We start from the raw sequence: 20,141 nt of genomic DNA on the forward strand, positions 1-20,141 counted from the left end.
CGCATCATAGCGACCCGTCATTCCACTGTTAGGTCAATTTGCACATTAGCCTTTTATTATATAGGTTTTTGTGTCAACATAGTTAAGACTGTATTTGCGAGTTAGGAAATCCCAACTTACAAAAATAAAGGAAAGGAAGTTTTATTCAGTACATCAATGTAGTGATGTTTCTGGAATCTGGTCTATTTGCTGTTACAAACTTACCTTCTCACCCTTGTACCCAGGAATTCCCTAATTTAAAAAAAAGAAAAGAAAAGAAAAAGTGAAATATGATATTAGAAGGCATAGTTAGAGGAAGTACTTTATGTTTTTCATTTATAACATACAATAAAACACCTCTGTAAAGTCTTGGAAAATAAAACCGTATAGACCTAGGCTATTTCTCTTTGCACTTAGGGACTGTGCATTTACTAAGGAGAAGAGAAACTAATTTTCCATGTATTATATTTACTCTCAGTTCCAGGTATTATTTCAAACCCAAATTCTTGCCCTTTGTCCTGAAACTGAAGAAGAGACTAGACACTGAAACTCATTGTACAAATGAAGACCTGCAAGGGTCCTTTCAAATTGTTACATTGACTTTTAAACGAACTATGAGCAATCACAACTGAGAATTTTTCACAGGGACTGGTAGAGAAATTGGCTTTGAGAACGAGCTGGAATAATAAATGTCCTTTAAAATGTGCATAAATGTTTATATTCTTTATGGTCCCTCTTTCACATTCAGTCTAGAATATAAACATCAAGGAAATGAATGGTTCCTTTTTCTACCCTAATGAGACAGTGAGCTTTGATTTATTAAGTTTTATCTCATACTAAATAAGGGGCTCCTTTGCTCCTCTTGGGAACCCTGCACAGCCCTCTCCATATGTCACTGCCCATAAGCTCCTGAAGTAATACAGTGGCGAATAAAAAAGGGACTGGACGTTACCAACTTTACACAACAGCAAGTCTTTTTCATATAGGATTTCCTGTCTTCTTCATACAACTGTAGTTTTCAAGTATGAAAATGGACTTGTAAGACTGATTTTAAGTGGGCTGTAGAAACTAGTGGCATAGAAAACTATTCTTGCAGCTACATGTAAGTCAGCCTACAACATTTTGTTCTGTGTGTGACTTCGTTACAAAAGTAAAAAGGAAAACTTCAAGGAGGAAAGAACGCTTCTCGGTCAAATGAGTCGTCACTGAGAGATAGAAGATAAAAGTGGAACTAATTCAAGATATTGTTGCTGCAATTTAATTCATTTTGGGGAATATTAATTCATATAAGTGGCTTTATTTTTAGGATGGTGCTTAAAATGAAGGCTCATGTATAAACAGTTAAATTAGGGTCTTTATTAAAACAATTCGTGTTAGCAGCACTAAAAAAACTAGAATTCTAATCTTAGGGAACTTGGGGTGCTTTCCACCGCTTACATCATGCAACCATAGTTCAAATTCTGTCATTACTTTATGTTAAAAGAATTAAGACTGCATTTTAGAAGGAACAAATACAGTTTTGGTTTTTTTTTCTTTCTGAAATCTCTGGTTCATTTTATTATTTGGTTGCTATCAGTTTTCTTCCTTCCTTACTTCCTTTCATGGTATTTTTTTTTTAAATTTCAGAGATGACGGGAGAGGGAAAGATGGATAGAAATATCAATGATGAGAAAGAATCATTGATCAGCTGCCTCCTGCACGCCCCCTACTGGGGATCGAGCCCACAACCTGGGCAAGTGCCCTGACCAGGAATCGAACCCTAACCTCCTGGTTCATAGGTAGATGCTCAACCACTGAGCCATGCTGTCCAGGCTTTTCATGGCATCTTAATTATTAGTTTTAAAATATCCCAAACTGCACTTGTGGGTCTCTGCCAAAATTGTTTCTGACTTTCCTATTTCTATTAATGGTATCACCATATTTCAAATCACACAGTATCAAAATTTTATAATCATCTTTTCTTTCTAATCCCCCCTTACATTCCTTTAATCCAACCAGTTAAAATTATCCAACAGCTTCCACTGCACTATTTTACATCCACTCTCCTGACCCAGGCCAACAGGCGCTAGGGATCTAGCCTCTGCCTGCCCCTGTAGCCTCGCCTCCCACCCCCTTCATCAAGTCTGGCTTCTTTCCATTTCCTGAGTCGGCCCAGATTGCTCCCACCTCAGAGCCTTTGTCTCTGCTGTTCTTTCTGCCCAGAACATCCCTTGTTTCATATTCCCATAGCACTTCTCACTGACTGAAATTCTTTTCATTCGTTTGCCTATTTATTGCCTCCCCTGCTAGGACACTTTGTGCCGCAGGGACTGTCTGTCTTGTTCACTCCTGTATCTCCAGCACCTAAAAGAGGGCCCAGCACATAGAAGGTGCTCAATAAATATTTGCTGAATATATGAGTTAGAGTGAATCCCCACATCCTAGCATTTCTTTCCTTTCATGGTTCTCACAATGTCCTCTTCCTTTCTACTTTGTCATCATTGTAGCCCAGTTCTGTGCAATAGAATGGGAGCTCCAAATGGGAGTCCCATATGTCATTTTTAATTTTTTTTTTAAATGATTTTTTTAATATATTTTATTGAGTTTTCACAGAGAGGAAAGGAGAGAGATAGAGAGTCAGAAACATCGATGAGAGAGAAACATCGACCAGCCGCCTCCCGCACACTCCCCACTGGGGGACGCGCCCGCAACCAAGGTACATGCCCTTGACCGGAATCGAACCTGGGACCCTTCAGTCCGCAGGCCGACGCTCCATCCACTGAGCCAAACCAGTTTCGGCTGTCATTTTTAATTTAGTGATAGCCACATAAAAAAAAAACAACAATGAACGGGTGAAATTAATTTTTAATAATATATTTTATTTATCCCAATAGGTCCAAAACACTGTCATTTCCGCATGTAATCGTATAAAGAATATCAATGAGATCATTTACATCTATTTTGGGGATACTAAGTCATCCAAACTTGGTGTGTACTTTATTTCTAAAGCATGCCCCAATTCAGGCTGGCCATGTTTCAGCTGCTCAGTAAACACAGGTGGCTGGTGGCTTTCATATCCTCCAGAGCAGCTCTAGCCAGTTCCCTGTTATTTCTCATATAGGCTGTAGCAACAAACCTTCTAAGTGCTTCTTCCTTCTGCTTATTCCCATTTAAATTTCTCTTTTAGAGCCATGCCAGACTAATCTTCCAAATACACAGTCTTGGGTCATATGCCTCATCTAAAATCTCAGGGGAGGTGCCCATCATCTAGCAAAGCTGAGACCTTACAACCGGCATAGAACACCCACTCTTCAGGCACCCTATCTCACCATTTCCCAATACACTGCCTTCCCTCTGGCTGCTGCTCATGGAATGCCTGTCCCTTCCACCTTCCTATTCTGTCTTTTCCTGTCACAATACTACACCCTTTGGGGGTCATCCCATAAAATCTGCCCTGCCAACTCCAATTTCTGAATTCCCATAATACTTTGTGCATGCAATTTTCACAATATTTTGACACTCTGCTTCATGTGGTAGCTATTTTAAATCTTATCTCTCCTCTGAGATAATAAATATTTCAAAAATATAAGTGCTTTGTCTTAATTTTATTTTCACTTGGTAAACATGCTTTATATAAGGAAGATAATTAAGAAATGTTTCCTGAATAAATAACAGAAATTTCTGAACGGATTTCCATTGAAATTTTTAAACTGTCCATCAATCAGATTCTTTCATAAAGTTAATTTAAAAAAATGAAGAAAGCAGTTTTTAAAACCTCTGGGCTTTCACCCAAGGAGACACGGAGAGGAGAGAATTATCATGGCCTCCTTTTGTTCACTGTATACTTCTCTGCTATTTACTACACTATTGGAATTCTAACCCAAATGCTAATGAAACATTTTTCTGTAATTATCTTTCATGATAGTTCCAGAATTTTAATTTTCTCTTTATTGAAAAAACAATACAAGAAGTAAAGCAAAATATTTTTCTTATTTGAGCCTTTCACAGGTGTCCCATTTAGTATCAGGGAATGTCACATGGTTGACCACTCCTCTCACCATCTGTCTGATTGCTTGTGTGAGACATCACTAGTACCCGTAGATATAAATCATTTTTGCACTTGCACTCCAGGGGTCAAAATGGTCAATTACAGAATCTCAGCACCCTGGGATTACTTCCTTACGAAGGAATCCAGTTGTGTACATACCCCTGGGCCTCTTTCTCCAGGTTCCCCTTTTTGAGCATCACCCTGTGACAAACAAAAAACTCAGTCAGAATTCCACAGCCATGCAGTGGGACTGACTGCTCGATAAAATGCGTTATTCAGAATTCCCAGATTAGCAAGGCAAGCCAGTGGGGGGAAAATTCTTTGGCCTTTCCCATTGACATTTTCACCATGCAATCTAGGGAAGAAAAGAGCAGGTCAGATAGCTTTAGCCCTTTAAAGTGAAGCCAGATGTAGAGGGTGCAGAATCCAGGTACATTTTCACAGCTAAGGCCAAGTCTTGCATCCCAGTTTAACAACACAGCCATTGTTCTCAAATATAGCATTGTACCCACTAGGAGCCAGCCACTCTGGCTTTTCTCCAAGGGGCTTTGGAATGTTTTCCAAAATGTCCTAAAGAGTGATTGCTTGATTTCGGTAAGACTTAGGAAAATATATATTGTGGCACAAAATTACAAGCCAAATAAATGAAATGTGAACATAGACTTATAACAGGTATTTAACAAAACAAAACACAAAGAAGACATAATGGCAATTTGAACCCATATACTAGTAACGTGAGTGTAGGTGTGTGTGTGTATTACAAAGATGCTTTACAATGCATTTTTGTCAATTGCATGTTTGTCAAAGAAAGGGAATGTAAGGTTTCCCTTTCTTTGACAAACATGCAATTGACAAAAATACTTTCAGGCATCTAACTTATTTTATTTTTCATTATCTTCCTAAGTATATTCTCAGAAATAAATCATCGGGTTAAATATTTTAATATTCAATGCCTCTTATGTAGTGCCTTATTGCTTTCCACAATGTGCCACATTACCTTTGCAATGAAGAGCAAACTAGTTTCACCGCCATATTGCTATCACTAGTTATTATGATTTTAATACTGCTGTGTTAACTGTTATAAAAAAGAAATTTTAAAAAAAATTTGAAACACAGACTAAACCAAATTATGTGAACTAGAAAATTGATCTCTTCCCTGCCTCAAAATATAACCCAACAACCCTGAATGCCAAAGTGTCTACAGTGTGAATTATTTGTATTAAAGGGTACCTCAGTATCTCTATTTTAAATTTCATTCACTTATATAGTAAAATCAAATGTTTTTCTATTTCTTTATTTACTGGTTTTATTTCCTCTCTTGGAAATTATTTGTGTCCTTTGACCAATTAATTATTAGAAGCTTGATATTTTCTTATTCATGTCATTGTCTTTATGTACTACAGAAATTAACCCAATGCCCATTGTATTTGGTAAAAACATTTCCATATATGTTTTCCTTTTTATTTTAATCATTATGTTAATTATGCATAATTTAGCCTTAAATTTTCACATAGTTATATCTACTAATCTCTGTTTTGTGATACCTTCAGTCACTCTAAAAGTTGGAACACCATCATCCCAACAATGATCAGAACAGATCATTAAAAGTAATTAATCTACAATTTTTTGATGGGTGCACAAAGAAAAGATTTGAGAAAATGCCTAAAGTGTGAAAGAAAATCTGGTGTTATTTCTATTATTATTGTAGATCAGTTATCTACAAAGTGCATCTATAAAAACATAAGTGTCTATGTCAGTCTGACTTGGAACATGTCTTAATAATTCATGGACATTGTACTCATTAATATGGGACATCACTATTTAATTACAAGCTTCTATTTGTTGGGTTCCAAAGTTTCCTAGATGTTTTGACTAAAACTGCCATTTGTTACTCAGAATTTGTAAATGCAAGCTAACAAAAACCAGATAGCTAATGTAGGAAATGAACATTTTGTATTTTTCACAGAAATCATCAGATTTTTGGCATTGACATATACTGCAATGCTCTTAATTTTTCTTAATTTTTGTTCTAGAAATAAAGTTAGAAGAAGACACACTGATTTAAAGGAAAGCTGTTCATTCATTTACCGGGTTTCCTTTTGGTCCTCGCTCACCTTTGATACCCGGGTTTCCATGGGTACCCTAAAGGCAAACAGGAAAAAAGATTATATTGAACAGGCATCCTGTTAGTTTCTTAAACCTTACAATAATTTCTGATCAGCTTCATCCCATAAAATGAGGGAAGATTGTAAAAAACAAATACTTGACCTACCAAGAAGAGAGTCAACTCTATTCTCTCCTTTCCTATATACCAGGAAAGCTGCACTGTCTTGAATAGGCTGGTTCACTAGATTATCCAAAAAAGGATAATGTCTCTCTCTCCTTGATATCCGAAAGACAATCTCCAAAGACGGAAGAAGAGAATTCTCCAAATCTTATTCCAGAAAGGTGCTTCATTTTCTTATTCTCAAGCCATCAAAAAGCTCACTTTTCTGAGAACTGGTTTTGGGGGCACCCAATGAATGTTACATGACACAGTTCTTTATCCTTACTACAACATGGGACTGTCTCTCCTAACAATATTGATTGACTGAAATTGTCAGGTTAGCTCAGTTATGGCAAGTTTTGCTACTGTTCATTCTAAAACATAATTGAATATCACAAGTAAACCTTCCACTGGTAATCCCTTGGTGTAATAAGTATAAATCAAGACTTTATAGGAAGGGAAATTTAAGCCTTTGCTTTGGCTAAAATCAGCTTCTACTGGCCATCACATTATCATGTAATGTATCAAACTTTGTATTTTGAAGTAAAAAAGACAAACATGCCCACTTTCTAATGCCTTGATTGGGAAGAAGCGTTGAAAACGTATAAGCTTAGGACTCAGGTCTCAAGGTAACATGTGTCATAGGCTAAGAAGTTCACAGCACGCATTTCCCTTCCCGTCCCCAAATAAAGTGTTAGTTCAAACATTTTACCCATGCACTTTTGTGAAATATCTCTACTGTGCTTCTGAACATTAAGGTTTGGAATCAAATAAAGGAAATACTGAAAAGGAAGCATAGATGCTATCGGATGATCAGCTATTAGAGAAATGTTCAGCATCTCCAGTCATCATAATGCTATTCCATGTCACAGGATTCACTCTAATCCCCAAGGCTCCCTGACCTGGGCTTCCTCCATACAAGGCCATGCGGCATTGCTCTCAGATGAGTGTAAAGACAAAGAGGTCTGTGTCGCTTGTTTCCAGGTGGAACAAACAAAGCTTTGCCTAAAGCACTGAGTGTTTGAGTGATCTTTTTATATTTTCACTTCAGTATTGAGAAATTCTGGCCCCAATTGCCACATAAGAAGTGATGCTGAAATAACCTTCGGGGGAACAATTTAATCACTTTAAACCTTAGTTCAGGTCAGTAAAATCCCAGGCTTATTCCTAAGGACAGAAGGTATCCTTTTAGGAACAAAAGAGAGAAAAAACATTTCCTTTTTTGCTGCTTTTTGCACGCAACTGCTTTTCAACAGCACAGAATAGTCCTGGTATTTTCAAGTGTGACTAGAGTGATCATTGCTAGGACTTCCTGACTTGACCCTAAGCTCAAAGGAGAAATATACTCACCGGAAGGCCTGGTTCGCCTGGATCGCCCTTCTCACATTTACAAATCTTGGGTTCACACTGAATCATTAATGAAATACAATATTAACACATAGTGAAACAGAGCATTTCAAATCTCATTCAGTACATTACTAAATGAAACTCTCCCTTGAAGGAATTTTATTTTGCAAGTTTATGGAGATTTTGCTCTTCCTAATAAATTCTTCTAGGAAAATTCAGACCTCATAAGAACATAATTGAATAAGCTAAAGTATTATTAAACATTGCCTTGGTTAAATTGAAGAGGCCACCTATCTCTCTCTCTATATATATATATGACATCTAGTTTAAAAATGGGAAGGATAAACATTTTCAGTGGACTCTTGAAATTTCTGCTGTTTCTCTATTATATAACACATCAGAGCTCAATAAAATACAAATATCAAAGAGTCCTTTACTCAGCAAAGGAAAACATTTGACTTAAACCATATTTAATCAATTCAAAATGCACATTTTTCCTCATGATAGCATCTCTGAAATCAGAGAGAGCTCAGTCATGATGAAATTGCTATTTTCTGCATTAGCACTTCAACTTACAGAGTGAAATGGAAGAAAACTCCAGAAGCACTACTGTAGCACACAAGAAATGCTGGATCGCCAGTGCTTTTGATGGAATGGACACCAGTATTTTATAGAAAAACTAGTGCATCAATGACTCCCAGACAAAAAGTGATTCAGCAGATTTAGACTCTGAATGTTAAGAAATTTTAGAAATAACCAATTTATCTTGCTTATATATTTTCATATATGTATGTACAAAAGCAATACAGGGTCTAAAAATCTATATCTAAATAAATCTAAAAGGACTCTTTGCATAAGTATAAAATGAAAAATCGTAATTAAGAAGGCACTATATCATAGTTTAATTACCAGAGTGTTTTCTTGTCTTAATGGCACATAAAAATGGTTTATCTGAACGTGTATAATTCAGTGAAATATGGCCTACAAGGTTTGGTTGGCTCCTATTAGTTTATGCAATACTAGAGGCTGGATGCACAAAATTTGAGCAAGGGGTTCGCCCAGCCCTCACAGCCCTGCCTGCCTCAGCCGGCCCTTGGCTGTGTCCAGAAGATTGTCCGGACAGTTGTTCTGCTGTTTGGTCTAATTAGCATATTAGCTCTTTATTATATAGGATTACATGTAAATTTTCTGATGTTAAATAAGCAGTTTATCGAACAAAGTTCAGACGTCCCAAACTTTTTAATGTTAAGAAACACATGCTCAGTACTTGAGTCCTCAGAAAGCTGATGGTCATCTCTGTGCTAAGTAATTTACTATCCAACCAATATGGGCCAGCTTCCTCTGCCACTGTCAGGAAAAATGAGCTTAAAGTCGAACAGCAGGCAGCAGGGGGCAACTCTGCACTCTGTCTCTTAGCCAGGAACACTCTCCCTGACCCTGCCCATTACAGGCACACCTCCCAAAATGAAGGACTCCCCCACCCCATACCCCGAGTAGTTGGTGTCAGCGACATGCTTAGAATAAAAGAAGTCATATCAAACTAAGCAAAAACTATGTCATTTGGTTATCATGAATTTCTAAAATCAGTCTCTAAAATCACATTAATTTTTTTTTTCTAATTTTCCAACCTGCAGTGGATATGGTGGCCTAAAAGAAATTAGATGGTGGCCTAGAAATAGAGTGGCTCTTTTTAAATATAGTTAAGCATTTTTTAGTCACAACTATCTCCAAATGTGAATTATAATGGTGATTTGATAATGTGAGCTTTTGGAGTAATTCAAAGAATGTGGTTCTTACCTTCTTTTCAAACAAGATGTCCTAAGAGGGAAAAAGAATGAAACATTAACTCAATTCATGGTTCTGCTTCCAACTTCTCATTAGTCTTAATTATTCCCTATGGGATATGCAATTTCTACAAAGAATAGCAATTCAGCCTTTGTAACCTTGTGGAAGCAATAAACCCTACCAGCCAACCACCCAAGGAGTACTCTGAGCCACATAACAATAAGAGACATGAAGAGAACTAACATTAAAGCTATTTTGTTATCTAAGACCATCCCATTGCACCCTATGCTTATCTTTGATTTCCTTTATCATCTCTATGATCTGGCTGAAAGCTTAATTTGGCTACAAGCTTAATCAGTCATAATGAGAAATTTCTTACTTTTAGTTACAAAGACTTAGGCAGAATATATAATTGTGTATTTTCTCTTATTTTTTCATCCTTATACATATATGCATTTGTTTGGAAGTATTAAAACAGTAGTTATAGGGTTATGACTTCATGAAATATTAATGAGTGAGCCTTAGAAGTCAATCATGTTGAACCTCTCATTTTGTAATGAGGAAACTTGGTCTGCAGCGTTGTGACTTGTCCAGGGTTACACATTTGGGCTGAGCCACCTAAATTCAGTGTTACTTCACACTTACCCACACAGACACTAGTTAGCCAGAATATTTTTCAAAATTACTTTAAATTCCTAATTTTAGAAAAATTAGGGTATTATCTAACAAGTGCACTGAAGGCCATGTCTGAAGTCAAACCCTGGGGGAAAATTAACCTATGTTTACAGATAGAATTGTTGCTTTCTTAAGGTAGGTATTATGTATCAAATTAATGCCTTATGACTGAATCAGAAGGGATAACATACATATGATAAAATAGAAAATGAAAGCAAAAGCACTAGAATATTTGTTGCAAAATATTAAAAATGAAGGATGTAATGAGGAAGTTGAAGATATGTCAGAGTTGTACTTTTATGGAGGACTCCACATCCCCATAGTTTTGTTTTTACTTTATTTTTATTTCCATACAAACTAATAGTATAGAGGGAAGACACAGCAAAATGCTTTAAGTGGCTCAATTTAATGGAAAGAAAAATTAGGTAGGGCATTAAGTGGCATCGGGGTTTTCATTCTGTTCCCACCATTAGCTATTCATGTGGCCTTGGGCAAGTCATAAAAGTCTTCCAGGTCATTTCCAGCATATATAAAATGAGAAAGTTTGACCATTTTACGGTCTTGGAAGCCGTAAAATTCTTTCCACAGATCCATACAAAATTCAGGGTTTCTCCTGTGGACTTCTTTCTCCCCTTTCTCAACCCCTTCTCAACCCAATGATTTTAAAATACTAGCCTGTGTCAATCCAGGCTGAAAGCAGACAATGTCTTAAAGATGTACCTGTAAGACCCAGCAGGTCATGTGGAGAAATGGGAACTTAGAAACAATTACAGTCTCAGTGTAAAATGGCATTCCCCCTTTCAGGAACTTTCGACTGTGTCTAGAAAGCTGAAGATGTGCCTGGTTTACCTCTAGGCTGCCCAGGACAAGTCCTTGTTTCCACCTGTTGTCCTGACAACTTTTCTAGACATACCCTAGAGAAATTCTTACACATTTAAACATTCACTGGTTTTAATAGTGAAAAATTGGAAATAATTAAAATATGCATCATTTGGGGAATGGATCAATAAATGAAATACTATTCAGCAGCTAAAATGAATGTCCTGGATCTCCATATTTCAACATAAAAGTTTTTTTCAAAAACATTGAATGAAAATGCAATGTGATCCAAATTATGAAAATATCTAAAACATGTCATAAGCTTGATTTCCTCTGGGAGAGAGAAAAGGAAAAGAAATACAAGTCAAATTGTAATATTTGAGAACTAGTGAAAGAAATAAAAATTTAAAGTTTTATAATAAGCAATGTCCTTCTCAATTTTAAACTCATGAATTTAGGTGCTACTGTGCCTGATGTGTAATTTTACACTTTTCTAGCTCTTCCTTTGAAAATTTAATTTCCACTTTGCCATATTACTATCTAAAAATGTGTGCTATGAGGATGGAAACCATAACAATACAACTAATTATTTTGGGAACTCATTTGATTTTGTGTTTGTTGGGATTTATATTTCTATGGAAACAAAAGTGGACCCAAAACTGCACAATAGATAGGACTGTTTCACACAATTTCAAACAATGGACAAAGCTCCATCCCTGAGGGCACTTATAGTCTGAAGCCCCAGTGACAGAGAACAGATAGCTCAGGGCAAGCAGCGTGGGAAGGAGATCCTGGATTGGGGGGGGGGGGGGGAGGGGGGCGGGGCACGGTAACAAGATAGATTCTTGGAATCAGTGGATTTTCTGGATAATTTTGAAGGGAGGAATGCAAAGGACCAACTCTTTGATGAAATGCTGTTCTATATGTCAAAGTTTATGAGGAAAAAAGTCATAAAGACTAGTGTGGGCAATAAGACAAAAGAAGCAGTGAGGAAGGACATTTTTAAAAGAGTGGACAGAGAAGCCCACAGGGCAGAGCTGGAGGCCTTGGGGTGTAGTGGGAGCTTTCACTGAGGCGGAGTGGTGGGCTGTGTGGAGAACATGGTTAAAGCCAGAGGGAAGGTCAATTAAGGTCTATCAGTGGTTGGCAAACTGCAGCTCGCGAGCCACACGCGGCTCTTTGGCTCTTCCACAAAATACCGACTTCTGCTCATAGGCCATGAAGTTTCAATAGCACTGTACATGCGCGCCCGCACGTCGTATTTTGTGGAAGAGCCACACTCAAGGGGCTAAAGAGCCGCATGTGGCTCGAGAGCCGCAGTTTGCCGACCACTGGTCTATGTGGATACTGTAATTTAAATGAAAAGGGTAAATAGATAAAAGCCCTCACTAGAGCAAAAGTATTAATGAAGTCAGAGTTTTGTGATGGCATGTATGTGTTAAGGAGAAGGCTAGAATGGAATTGCCAGTTTTGTGAATGACTATGGCATCATTGCTATGAGAAGGGGAGAGAGGAAATGTGAGGAAGCTGCAGAAGTTATAACACAACACCAAATAGGATGAAAATAAAGAACTTAGTCGCAAGGATTACAAACTCTATGACAAGAACTATTTGTGGCTTTAGCAAAATGCAAAACTTTAAACAGAGAACAGAAATAAGGCTCTAAAGAGAGGAAGCCTTCAAAAACTGGGAAATGGACTATATTAATAAATTAATAAAGCATAGAATTCTGAAAATGACAGAACAATTATCAAGTTGATCTCTTTCTGGTGTGTAAAGAAGGGATACACTAAATTGGGGGTTTTCTTAATCTTCAGAGAAAGAGAATAATGTGTCACAAGCTTTATTCCCATAAGGACTTTTTGAAAATTTAACATCAAAGATGATAGAGTAAATAATTTTTTTAAACTCCACATCTTTCTTTCTCTTCTAAAGGACCAAGTAATATATCCCGGAGATCGGGTTGAGTCCCTTAGGTTTCGATACTGTTATGTAAATCATAATAAAACAGCAATAAAAATAATTTCAATTTAAAAAATCATTGACCTCTCTTGGGTGATTCAGAACTGAAACGTTTTCATGGGGTTCCTACATGACATTTTCTACTAGAGGTGTTAAGAATGTACAATGATTTCCTGAATTTTCTTGGCTCCTGCAAAATCTACTCATAGTGGACACTCATGTCCATAAATTCAACTAAAGTCTACTCTGCAATAAAAAGGAATAAAGTGCTGATACAAAAACCAACCCAGATGAATTTTTAAATCATTATGCTAGGAATAAGAAGCCTGCTACCAAAAGGGTACACACTGAATGAGTTTACTTATGTAAACTTCTAGAATGTGTACACTAACCTAGAGTGAGAAGTCAATGTCAGTAGTAGCTCAAGGATGAGGGAAGAATGTATTGCAAAGATGCATGAGGAAACTTTGGGGGTGCTAGAAATGTTCTATATCCTACTTGTGTTGGTGGTTTCCCGGGTATATACATCTATCAAAACTCATGGCATTGTGTACTTCAAGTAAATGCAGTTTTGTACAGAAATTATACCTAGTGAATTTATTTTTAAAAGTCAACTACATAATTATTTCAAAATAAAAAGTTTAAAAATTCAACTAATGATGTAATAGAAATAGATTAGATGAAGAATTTTGCCAATGGTCTGATGAAAAGACAAGTTCTGCTTCCTAGAAGTGGCAATTGGAAACATTGGAACTTGGTATATCTTTCTTTGAAGAGCCTGATAAGCCCTTCGGATTCTGGAAGTGTTTGGAAAGAGGCCTCTCCTTCTAAGAAGTGGCTTGTTCACAGAGCTTCCATCTGAACAAACAGGCTGAAATCCCAGGATGCTAAGGAAGAGCAGAGTCATTAGAATGCTTGGTCATATTTTAGTTTCCCCAGAAACGAGCAAACAGTATTACATGGAGTCTGCTGCCAAGAGCCTGTGTTCCTGGCTGGGCAGGAGCTCTTGGTGAGGATGCGTCTGTTGGAATATGAGCCTCCCCAGCCTTCACATCTGGCCAAACAAGGAGCCTGTCCTGCATCTTCTACAGTCAGTCACAGGCAAGTCATTATCACAACCTCAGGGTTCTCTCCTGCACGTGCAGGAGCCTTCTGTTTTCCGTTCCCTGGTGAGGACTCCTTAAACTACAGCACAGAAAGGACTAGGCAGTTAGCCAGGCACCCTGCACAGTCCGCTTCCACACAAAAGAGCAGCTCAGAGTAAGCATTCACCCCAAGTTACTATTTCCCCTCTCACAAGATTTTACAGGGTTAAGCATGCAGACTCTGGGGTCTTTGCCCGGCCTTACATTTTCAATGATAAAATGATAATAATAGTTTCTACATCACAAGATTGTTGTAAACATTGAATAAGATAAAATATGTGAAGTGCTCAGAACAATGCCTAACACAGAGTACTCAAGATATGATAACTATCATTTAGATAAGAAAAACTCAGGGTTTCATGCGGAAAACAGCTGCGTGAAAAATGAAGAGTAATGTTGGGGGGAAAGAGTGGAGGAAGGGACAAAGGGGAAAAACAATCTCTGAAATGGATCCTCGGGTTTTTTTCCAACCTACACAAAACAGCCATATGAAATGCTCAGTCCCTGAAGGATATATTTGTCTTGCAACAAACGAAAGAAAATTAATCTTTTTAAGAAAATCAAATTTTTAACACAACAAATCAACCATGTTTTCTCCAGGAGTGTTTTCATTGAGAAATATGGTGAAGAGCGATTTTGTTTTGATTGCTTTGCCTTATATTCCACCAAGCAGCAAAGAAAGGTTCTTACACACACTGATCAACCTACAAAGAAGAAAGCATCAACACAGCCAATCAGATCAATAAAGAGGGACTCATTGATCTGATGGGAGAAACTGTGGCTGCAGGTGGTAGGTGATTTTACATTGGGTGACATTGTTACCACCTGAGAAACAAGGAATTGTTTTTTTCATTGGGAGTCTATGAACTCTGAGCATAATATGTCAATAGTTGAGACAAAGTATTTCTGCACATGTGGAAAGGGAAAAGATCAACTGAATACAAATATAGCAGACCATAAGTTGACGTCAAATTGAATATAAGTCAGCAGTGTTCAAGAAGCCCAGGATGTATTAAACAGTAGCCTGAGGTGTATGATTGGAAACTAATCCTCAAATCCCCAGCATTGGCTAGCAATAAAGTGAGGAATGCAGCTCCAGAGAATGAGCCTGGTACTTCCCAGTGTATCTGGTGTGAACTATCGGAGAAGTAGAGAGAGAAACTTTGGAAAGATTCTTCTTTGCATTTCCAAAGTGGGTTTTTTTCTTTCTTTCATTTTTTTGATCCAGTATCTGTTCTTACAGAATTTATAATTAGAATATTATTATTAGAATGAGATGTATGTATGTATGTAAAACCAACCCATGAGATACCTACCAGGCGATCCCGAATTTTATCTACAAGGGCTGGGTCACTCAACAGGAGAATGGGTTCACTAGATGAATCCCCAGAAATCAAACGCAGTTTGGCTTCATTGACTACAGTAGAAAGTCCAATGGTGATAAATAATATTCCTTCCGCTCTGGCTTCGTCAGAAATACTTTGAACATCTGGACTCTTTGGATGGTCAATGCCATCAGTCATCAGCAAAGCTACTTTCACACCATCTTTACGTCCTTCTCTCTTAAGTAGCCTAGTGCCATTGGAGATGGCGTAATAAGAGAAAGTACCTTGCCCGATGAAATTCATAGACTTGACCCTCTGCTTAAAAGTCTGTAGATCCTTCCAAGAAGAAAAAGGTGGGTCGATTTGGACAGAGCTGCTAAACTGAAGAGCTGCCAGTTTGATGTCATATTTCAAGGAGCGACCCGGGGTCAATTGGAAAAGCTCATCACTCAAGCTAGCCACAAAATCTTTCTGTTTGTCAAAGAGAACAATTTTAGAACTTTCAGAGCTGTCCACAATGAAGACAACATCTATGAAGCAAGTGGAGTCTGAAATAGAATAAATAGGTTAGGCAAAATGCTTGTACCTACTCATGAAACAATTTTACATAAGGAAAGCCCTGAGCTGATATGTTGTGTGTTGTTTATTTTTGAGTGGAGAGAGAAGTGTAAAAGCGAGGCACCTTATAGATAGGGCATCAGGTGTAAAGAACCAAATCTCTTTGCAAGTCTGTATATTCCTTTTCTCTTGTAAACTCATGCAAATCAAAAGCCATCATTTTAAAAGTACCATACATTCTGAGCATCTACCCAAAGTGAAACCTGCTTAAAATGGGAGGGGGAAAAGTGCATCATAGTTTACAAATTCAACAAACATTGGGCAAAGTTGTCTATAAGTAAATAATACTCTGCCTTTTTCTCGGGTGTGTTTCATATTAATGAGGCCCCTTCTTGTTTTTGAGTTTCGGAGTGTGTGTTTTTTTTTTAACTTTTTGAAATTAAGAGAGAAAGTAACTATACACCTCACACTGTAGCTACAGGAAGGAAGAAACTTAAAAGCAGGGAATTTAAGACTGAATCTTAGTCGCTCTGACTAGCTAATTTGCCTATGGCCTTGGGTGTGCCACTTAGCCTCTCTGGGCCTCAGTTCTTCATCCATAAGATGAAAGTGGCATTCTCTCTCATGCCTATTTTATAAGATTACTGTGGAGCTTAAACGAGATAATAAATGTACAAGTGCTTTAAAAACTCTGATGTTTATAAGTATGCCCTGTAAGTATGTAAGGTATCTCACTACCATAATATAATCATATCAAAGTAGAAAGCCACATATATGCACATATATATAGTTTGTTATTTGCATCAAATGCTACTGGTGAAAATGCATGTTAGTGTTTGAACAGGCTAAAACTAATCATTAAAAACAAAAATAAAACTTTTTTTTTTTTTACCCTGGAGATCATTTCTCCTTGCAAGTAAATTGGTCTTTGATCCTTTCTTTCTTTGTCCATAGATGGTTTGACTCATAAAAGCTGGCAAAGTCAGGAGATAAAAGACAAAATGTCTGTTCCACATTTTGGTAGATGGTGAAAAATCATCTGCTTGTAGCACCTTTAATAGAAAAATCAGTTATAAATACTATAATAAAATATAATACTTACTATTTTTAATTCCACACCAGCAGAATTGAAAACTGGCATGTGAATGGAGAAAAGACTTTTCATTCATATTTATAGAAGAATATGCACATTGAGATTTTAAAAGTTTCTAATCCAAATAAATCATGGCACTATAACCAAACATTTATTAGTAAATATTACTATCAATCAAAGAGTTACATCTAGGTAGTTTGAATTTCCCATTTTATTATGGGAAGCAGGAAGTTGGGAGAGCCATTTAACACATTTCTGTCCCATTCTGGTTTAATCACAGGGTCTGCTTTGACATTTCCACATTCAGACTGTCACATGGTTGTTTCATTCATTTTCATTATAACTAATTCCTAATCAGCCCGATATTTTTCCAGGCTGTAGAGAACCACCACAGTTCAGTCCTACTATGTGTACTCACAACTTCAGTGAGTTCAGAGGTCAAGTCAAAAATTAGGTTGACTTTTCTCTTTTCTACTCTTCTTTTGGAAACTGTATCTCCACTAGAGTTCCAAGCTGGACCACAACTGCATATCCAATAAATCAAAAGAATATGAGAGCAAAAATAGATTTGTGCAGCTGCTCTTCCAGCTAATGGACCGAAATGGGACTCGAAATCAGGAAGCACCCCTTCTGAACAGACATGTGAAACTATTTTTCTGGGTAGATTAACAATAAAAAGTCCAAGCCTGTATTAAAATCTTCAGTCATTTCCATCACTCAGTATGCCCAGCTATACATGAAATAACTTTAAATTCACACACTTGCCTGGTAAGAAAAGATTCACGTGTGGCTACCTCAGTAGACCCAAGAACAGATAAGAAAGCTTATTCTGAACCAAGGTTTCAGAATGTTTGCCTGCTTCAATTATATTGACTTCAGAAGTTCTGGGAAAGGAATCACATTTTCCTTCTTTGGCACCTTGCCTTGAGGGAATGGGAACTGGGAAATCATGAGCATGATTTTTTCCAGGCTCTGAGTAGGGGGAAGAAATAGATGCAAAAGCAGTGAAGAATGAGATGAGTGACTGAAAATCTTTCATACCTGCCAGATGAAGAAACGCCAAGGGAAGCAAAACTGTTGGGTTGGGAATGAACCAATGAATGGCTCATTCCATAGTCTGTTTCTCAAATAGGATCATCTAGCAGGAAGTTTATTAAGCTGACTTTGTATCAATATGGCCAAACATCCTGCTAGCAAGTACATCAAGTGCAATTGACCAAAGGTCAACTACTCTTTAGACTAGGGATGCTAAGATGTGAAGATAGGTGGGTGTTAAATGAAAGAACAAGAATTGTACTAAGGCAATGGTTCTCAACCTTCCTAATGCCGCAACCCTTTAATACAGTTCTTCATGTTGTGGTGACCCCCAACCATAAAATTATTTTCGTTGCTACTTCATAACTGTAATTTTGGTACTGTTATGAATCGTAATGTAAATATCTGGTATGCAGGATGTATTTTCATTGTTACAAATTGAACATAATTAAAGCATAGTGATTAATCACAAAAACAATATGTAATTATGTATGTGTTTTCCGATGGTCTTAGGCGACCCCTGTGAAAGGGTTGTTCAACCCCCAAGGGGGTCGCGACCCACAGGTTGAGAACCGCTGTACTAAGGAACTAGAATATACAGAGGACATCCCCTTGCTAACCAATGAGAAGAATACAAAAGGATGTTCAAATTTAATTCTGAAGATTAATGTAAGGATACAGCTATGTCGCAAAACACAGCTGCTATTGCATTGTAGGGGGAACGGAATAACACCATGTCCCTGGTATTACATATGACTTTTCTTTTTTGAGCCTATACCAGAAGGAACTTCTCATAAACTGAGAACTTAATCTCATTGAGAACAAGAGAGAGAGATTTTAAAACTACATGATCAATGATCAAGATGACTCTTCAAAAAACCTAAAGGTTATAACCATGTGGCATCAGGAGAAGAAAACCACTTTTTTTTTTCATTTGTAGGCCTCATTTGGGGCTTTGAAAATGCTGGCTTTAAATTACGACTTATCTTTCTCCAAAACTAAGCACCTGTTCATAGTTTTCTTGAAATATAATCATGAATTCCTACCTGAACCTCCGACAGACTATGTCCACTAATGTAACTTAATCATTAGTAATAATCACAATGTCTCATATTTTATTACTATTTGCTCTAACATTTTTTATTTAGCTCTCCCAAACCAAAGTCTGGTATTCCTTTCTGTTTTCTGATATTGGCCATAGGGCACGCTTATATCTTTCCACTTTTCTTTTTTTAGTTTTTTTGTTTTTTGTTTTCCTGACTTTCTGAAACCTTTATTAGTTTGGCATCTTAAAAGCCCATTTATTTCTAATATTTACCATGTTTTATTTTGCTTCCATTTTTAATAATTCCCATCTTTCTCTCATTTAAATATCACATACAAGTAAAACAGGTTTCGGGGTGGGGAGGATGCCATTATTAAGTGAAAGAAATATAAACCTCTATGTTTACTATTGGCTAAATTTTATAAATGCAGAAAAAAGATTAAACTTAACCAAATGTCATATTTTTGCCTAAAATTTTGGTAGTAACTATTAGGATCAATAACTCCAAGAGACTTTATATTTTATACTTTTCATAAATGAAATTATCTTTCAGCAGAGTTTAACAATTTTATTCACAGTGCATCTCATTTGTTTCTACCTAAAAATAAAATGATGTATAAATATTTTGTTCAAATTGCCATACTTGCCAAGTTTTAAAGTATTCTGCAGTTAATACTTAATTATAAAAACATGTTCAAAATTAAGGAAAAGATACCCCAAAGATATTAACATTATTATTTTGCTATGCAGTAGAATGTACATTAAAAATTAATTTTTAAATAACTTTAAATAAATGTTAAATTTCTACATTTTAAAATTTTATAATTAGTCATATTTTTCTAATAATTGATTTAAGTAATAGCAGAGGATAAAATTTTTTGATAAGCTTTCTTCACATTGTAAGTATGTAAACAATTTAGTCTTCCACAGTCCCACAGTGGTCCTCTCTGATTACAAGTGATTAAAAGAAAGCAGTTATGTCTTACCTTATAAAGTTTGTCAAACAGGAACTAAAGATTGGTTACGGAAAGACCAAAGCAAGGACCATCGTTGGGGATAGAGTTGGCTAGTGAATATATC

At 36.8% G+C, this 20,141-nt stretch overlaps 1 protein-coding gene across 2 annotated transcripts in view; it reads right to left on the bottom strand.

Moving 5' to 3' along the window:
- Nucleotides 1–16,904, bottom strand: part of COL28A1 (collagen type XXVIII alpha 1 chain) — a gene marked incomplete at its 5' end in the record, with an annotated part of 138,532 nt that extends 121,628 nt beyond the window's left edge. For both annotated transcript variants that reach the window (XM_081101761.1, XM_081101762.1), the window contains 7 exons: nucleotides 205–231; nucleotides 4,166–4,207; nucleotides 6,095–6,148; nucleotides 7,623–7,679; nucleotides 9,417–9,437; nucleotides 15,322–15,878; nucleotides 16,781–16,904. In XM_081101761.1, the coding sequence (XP_080957887.1) occupies nucleotides 205–231; nucleotides 4,166–4,207; nucleotides 6,095–6,148; nucleotides 7,623–7,679; nucleotides 9,417–9,437; nucleotides 15,322–15,878; nucleotides 16,781–16,904 (882 nt within the window). The remainder of the gene's footprint in view (nucleotides 1–204; nucleotides 232–4,165; nucleotides 4,208–6,094; nucleotides 6,149–7,622; nucleotides 7,680–9,416; nucleotides 9,438–15,321; nucleotides 15,879–16,780) is intronic.
- Nucleotides 16,905–20,141: the final 3,237 nt, after the last annotated feature.

The sequence above is a fragment of the Myotis nattereri genome, assembly GCF_964212035.1.
Source record: "Myotis nattereri genome assembly, chromosome: 11".
NCBI lineage: Eukaryota > Metazoa > Chordata > Mammalia > Chiroptera > Vespertilionidae > Myotis > Myotis nattereri.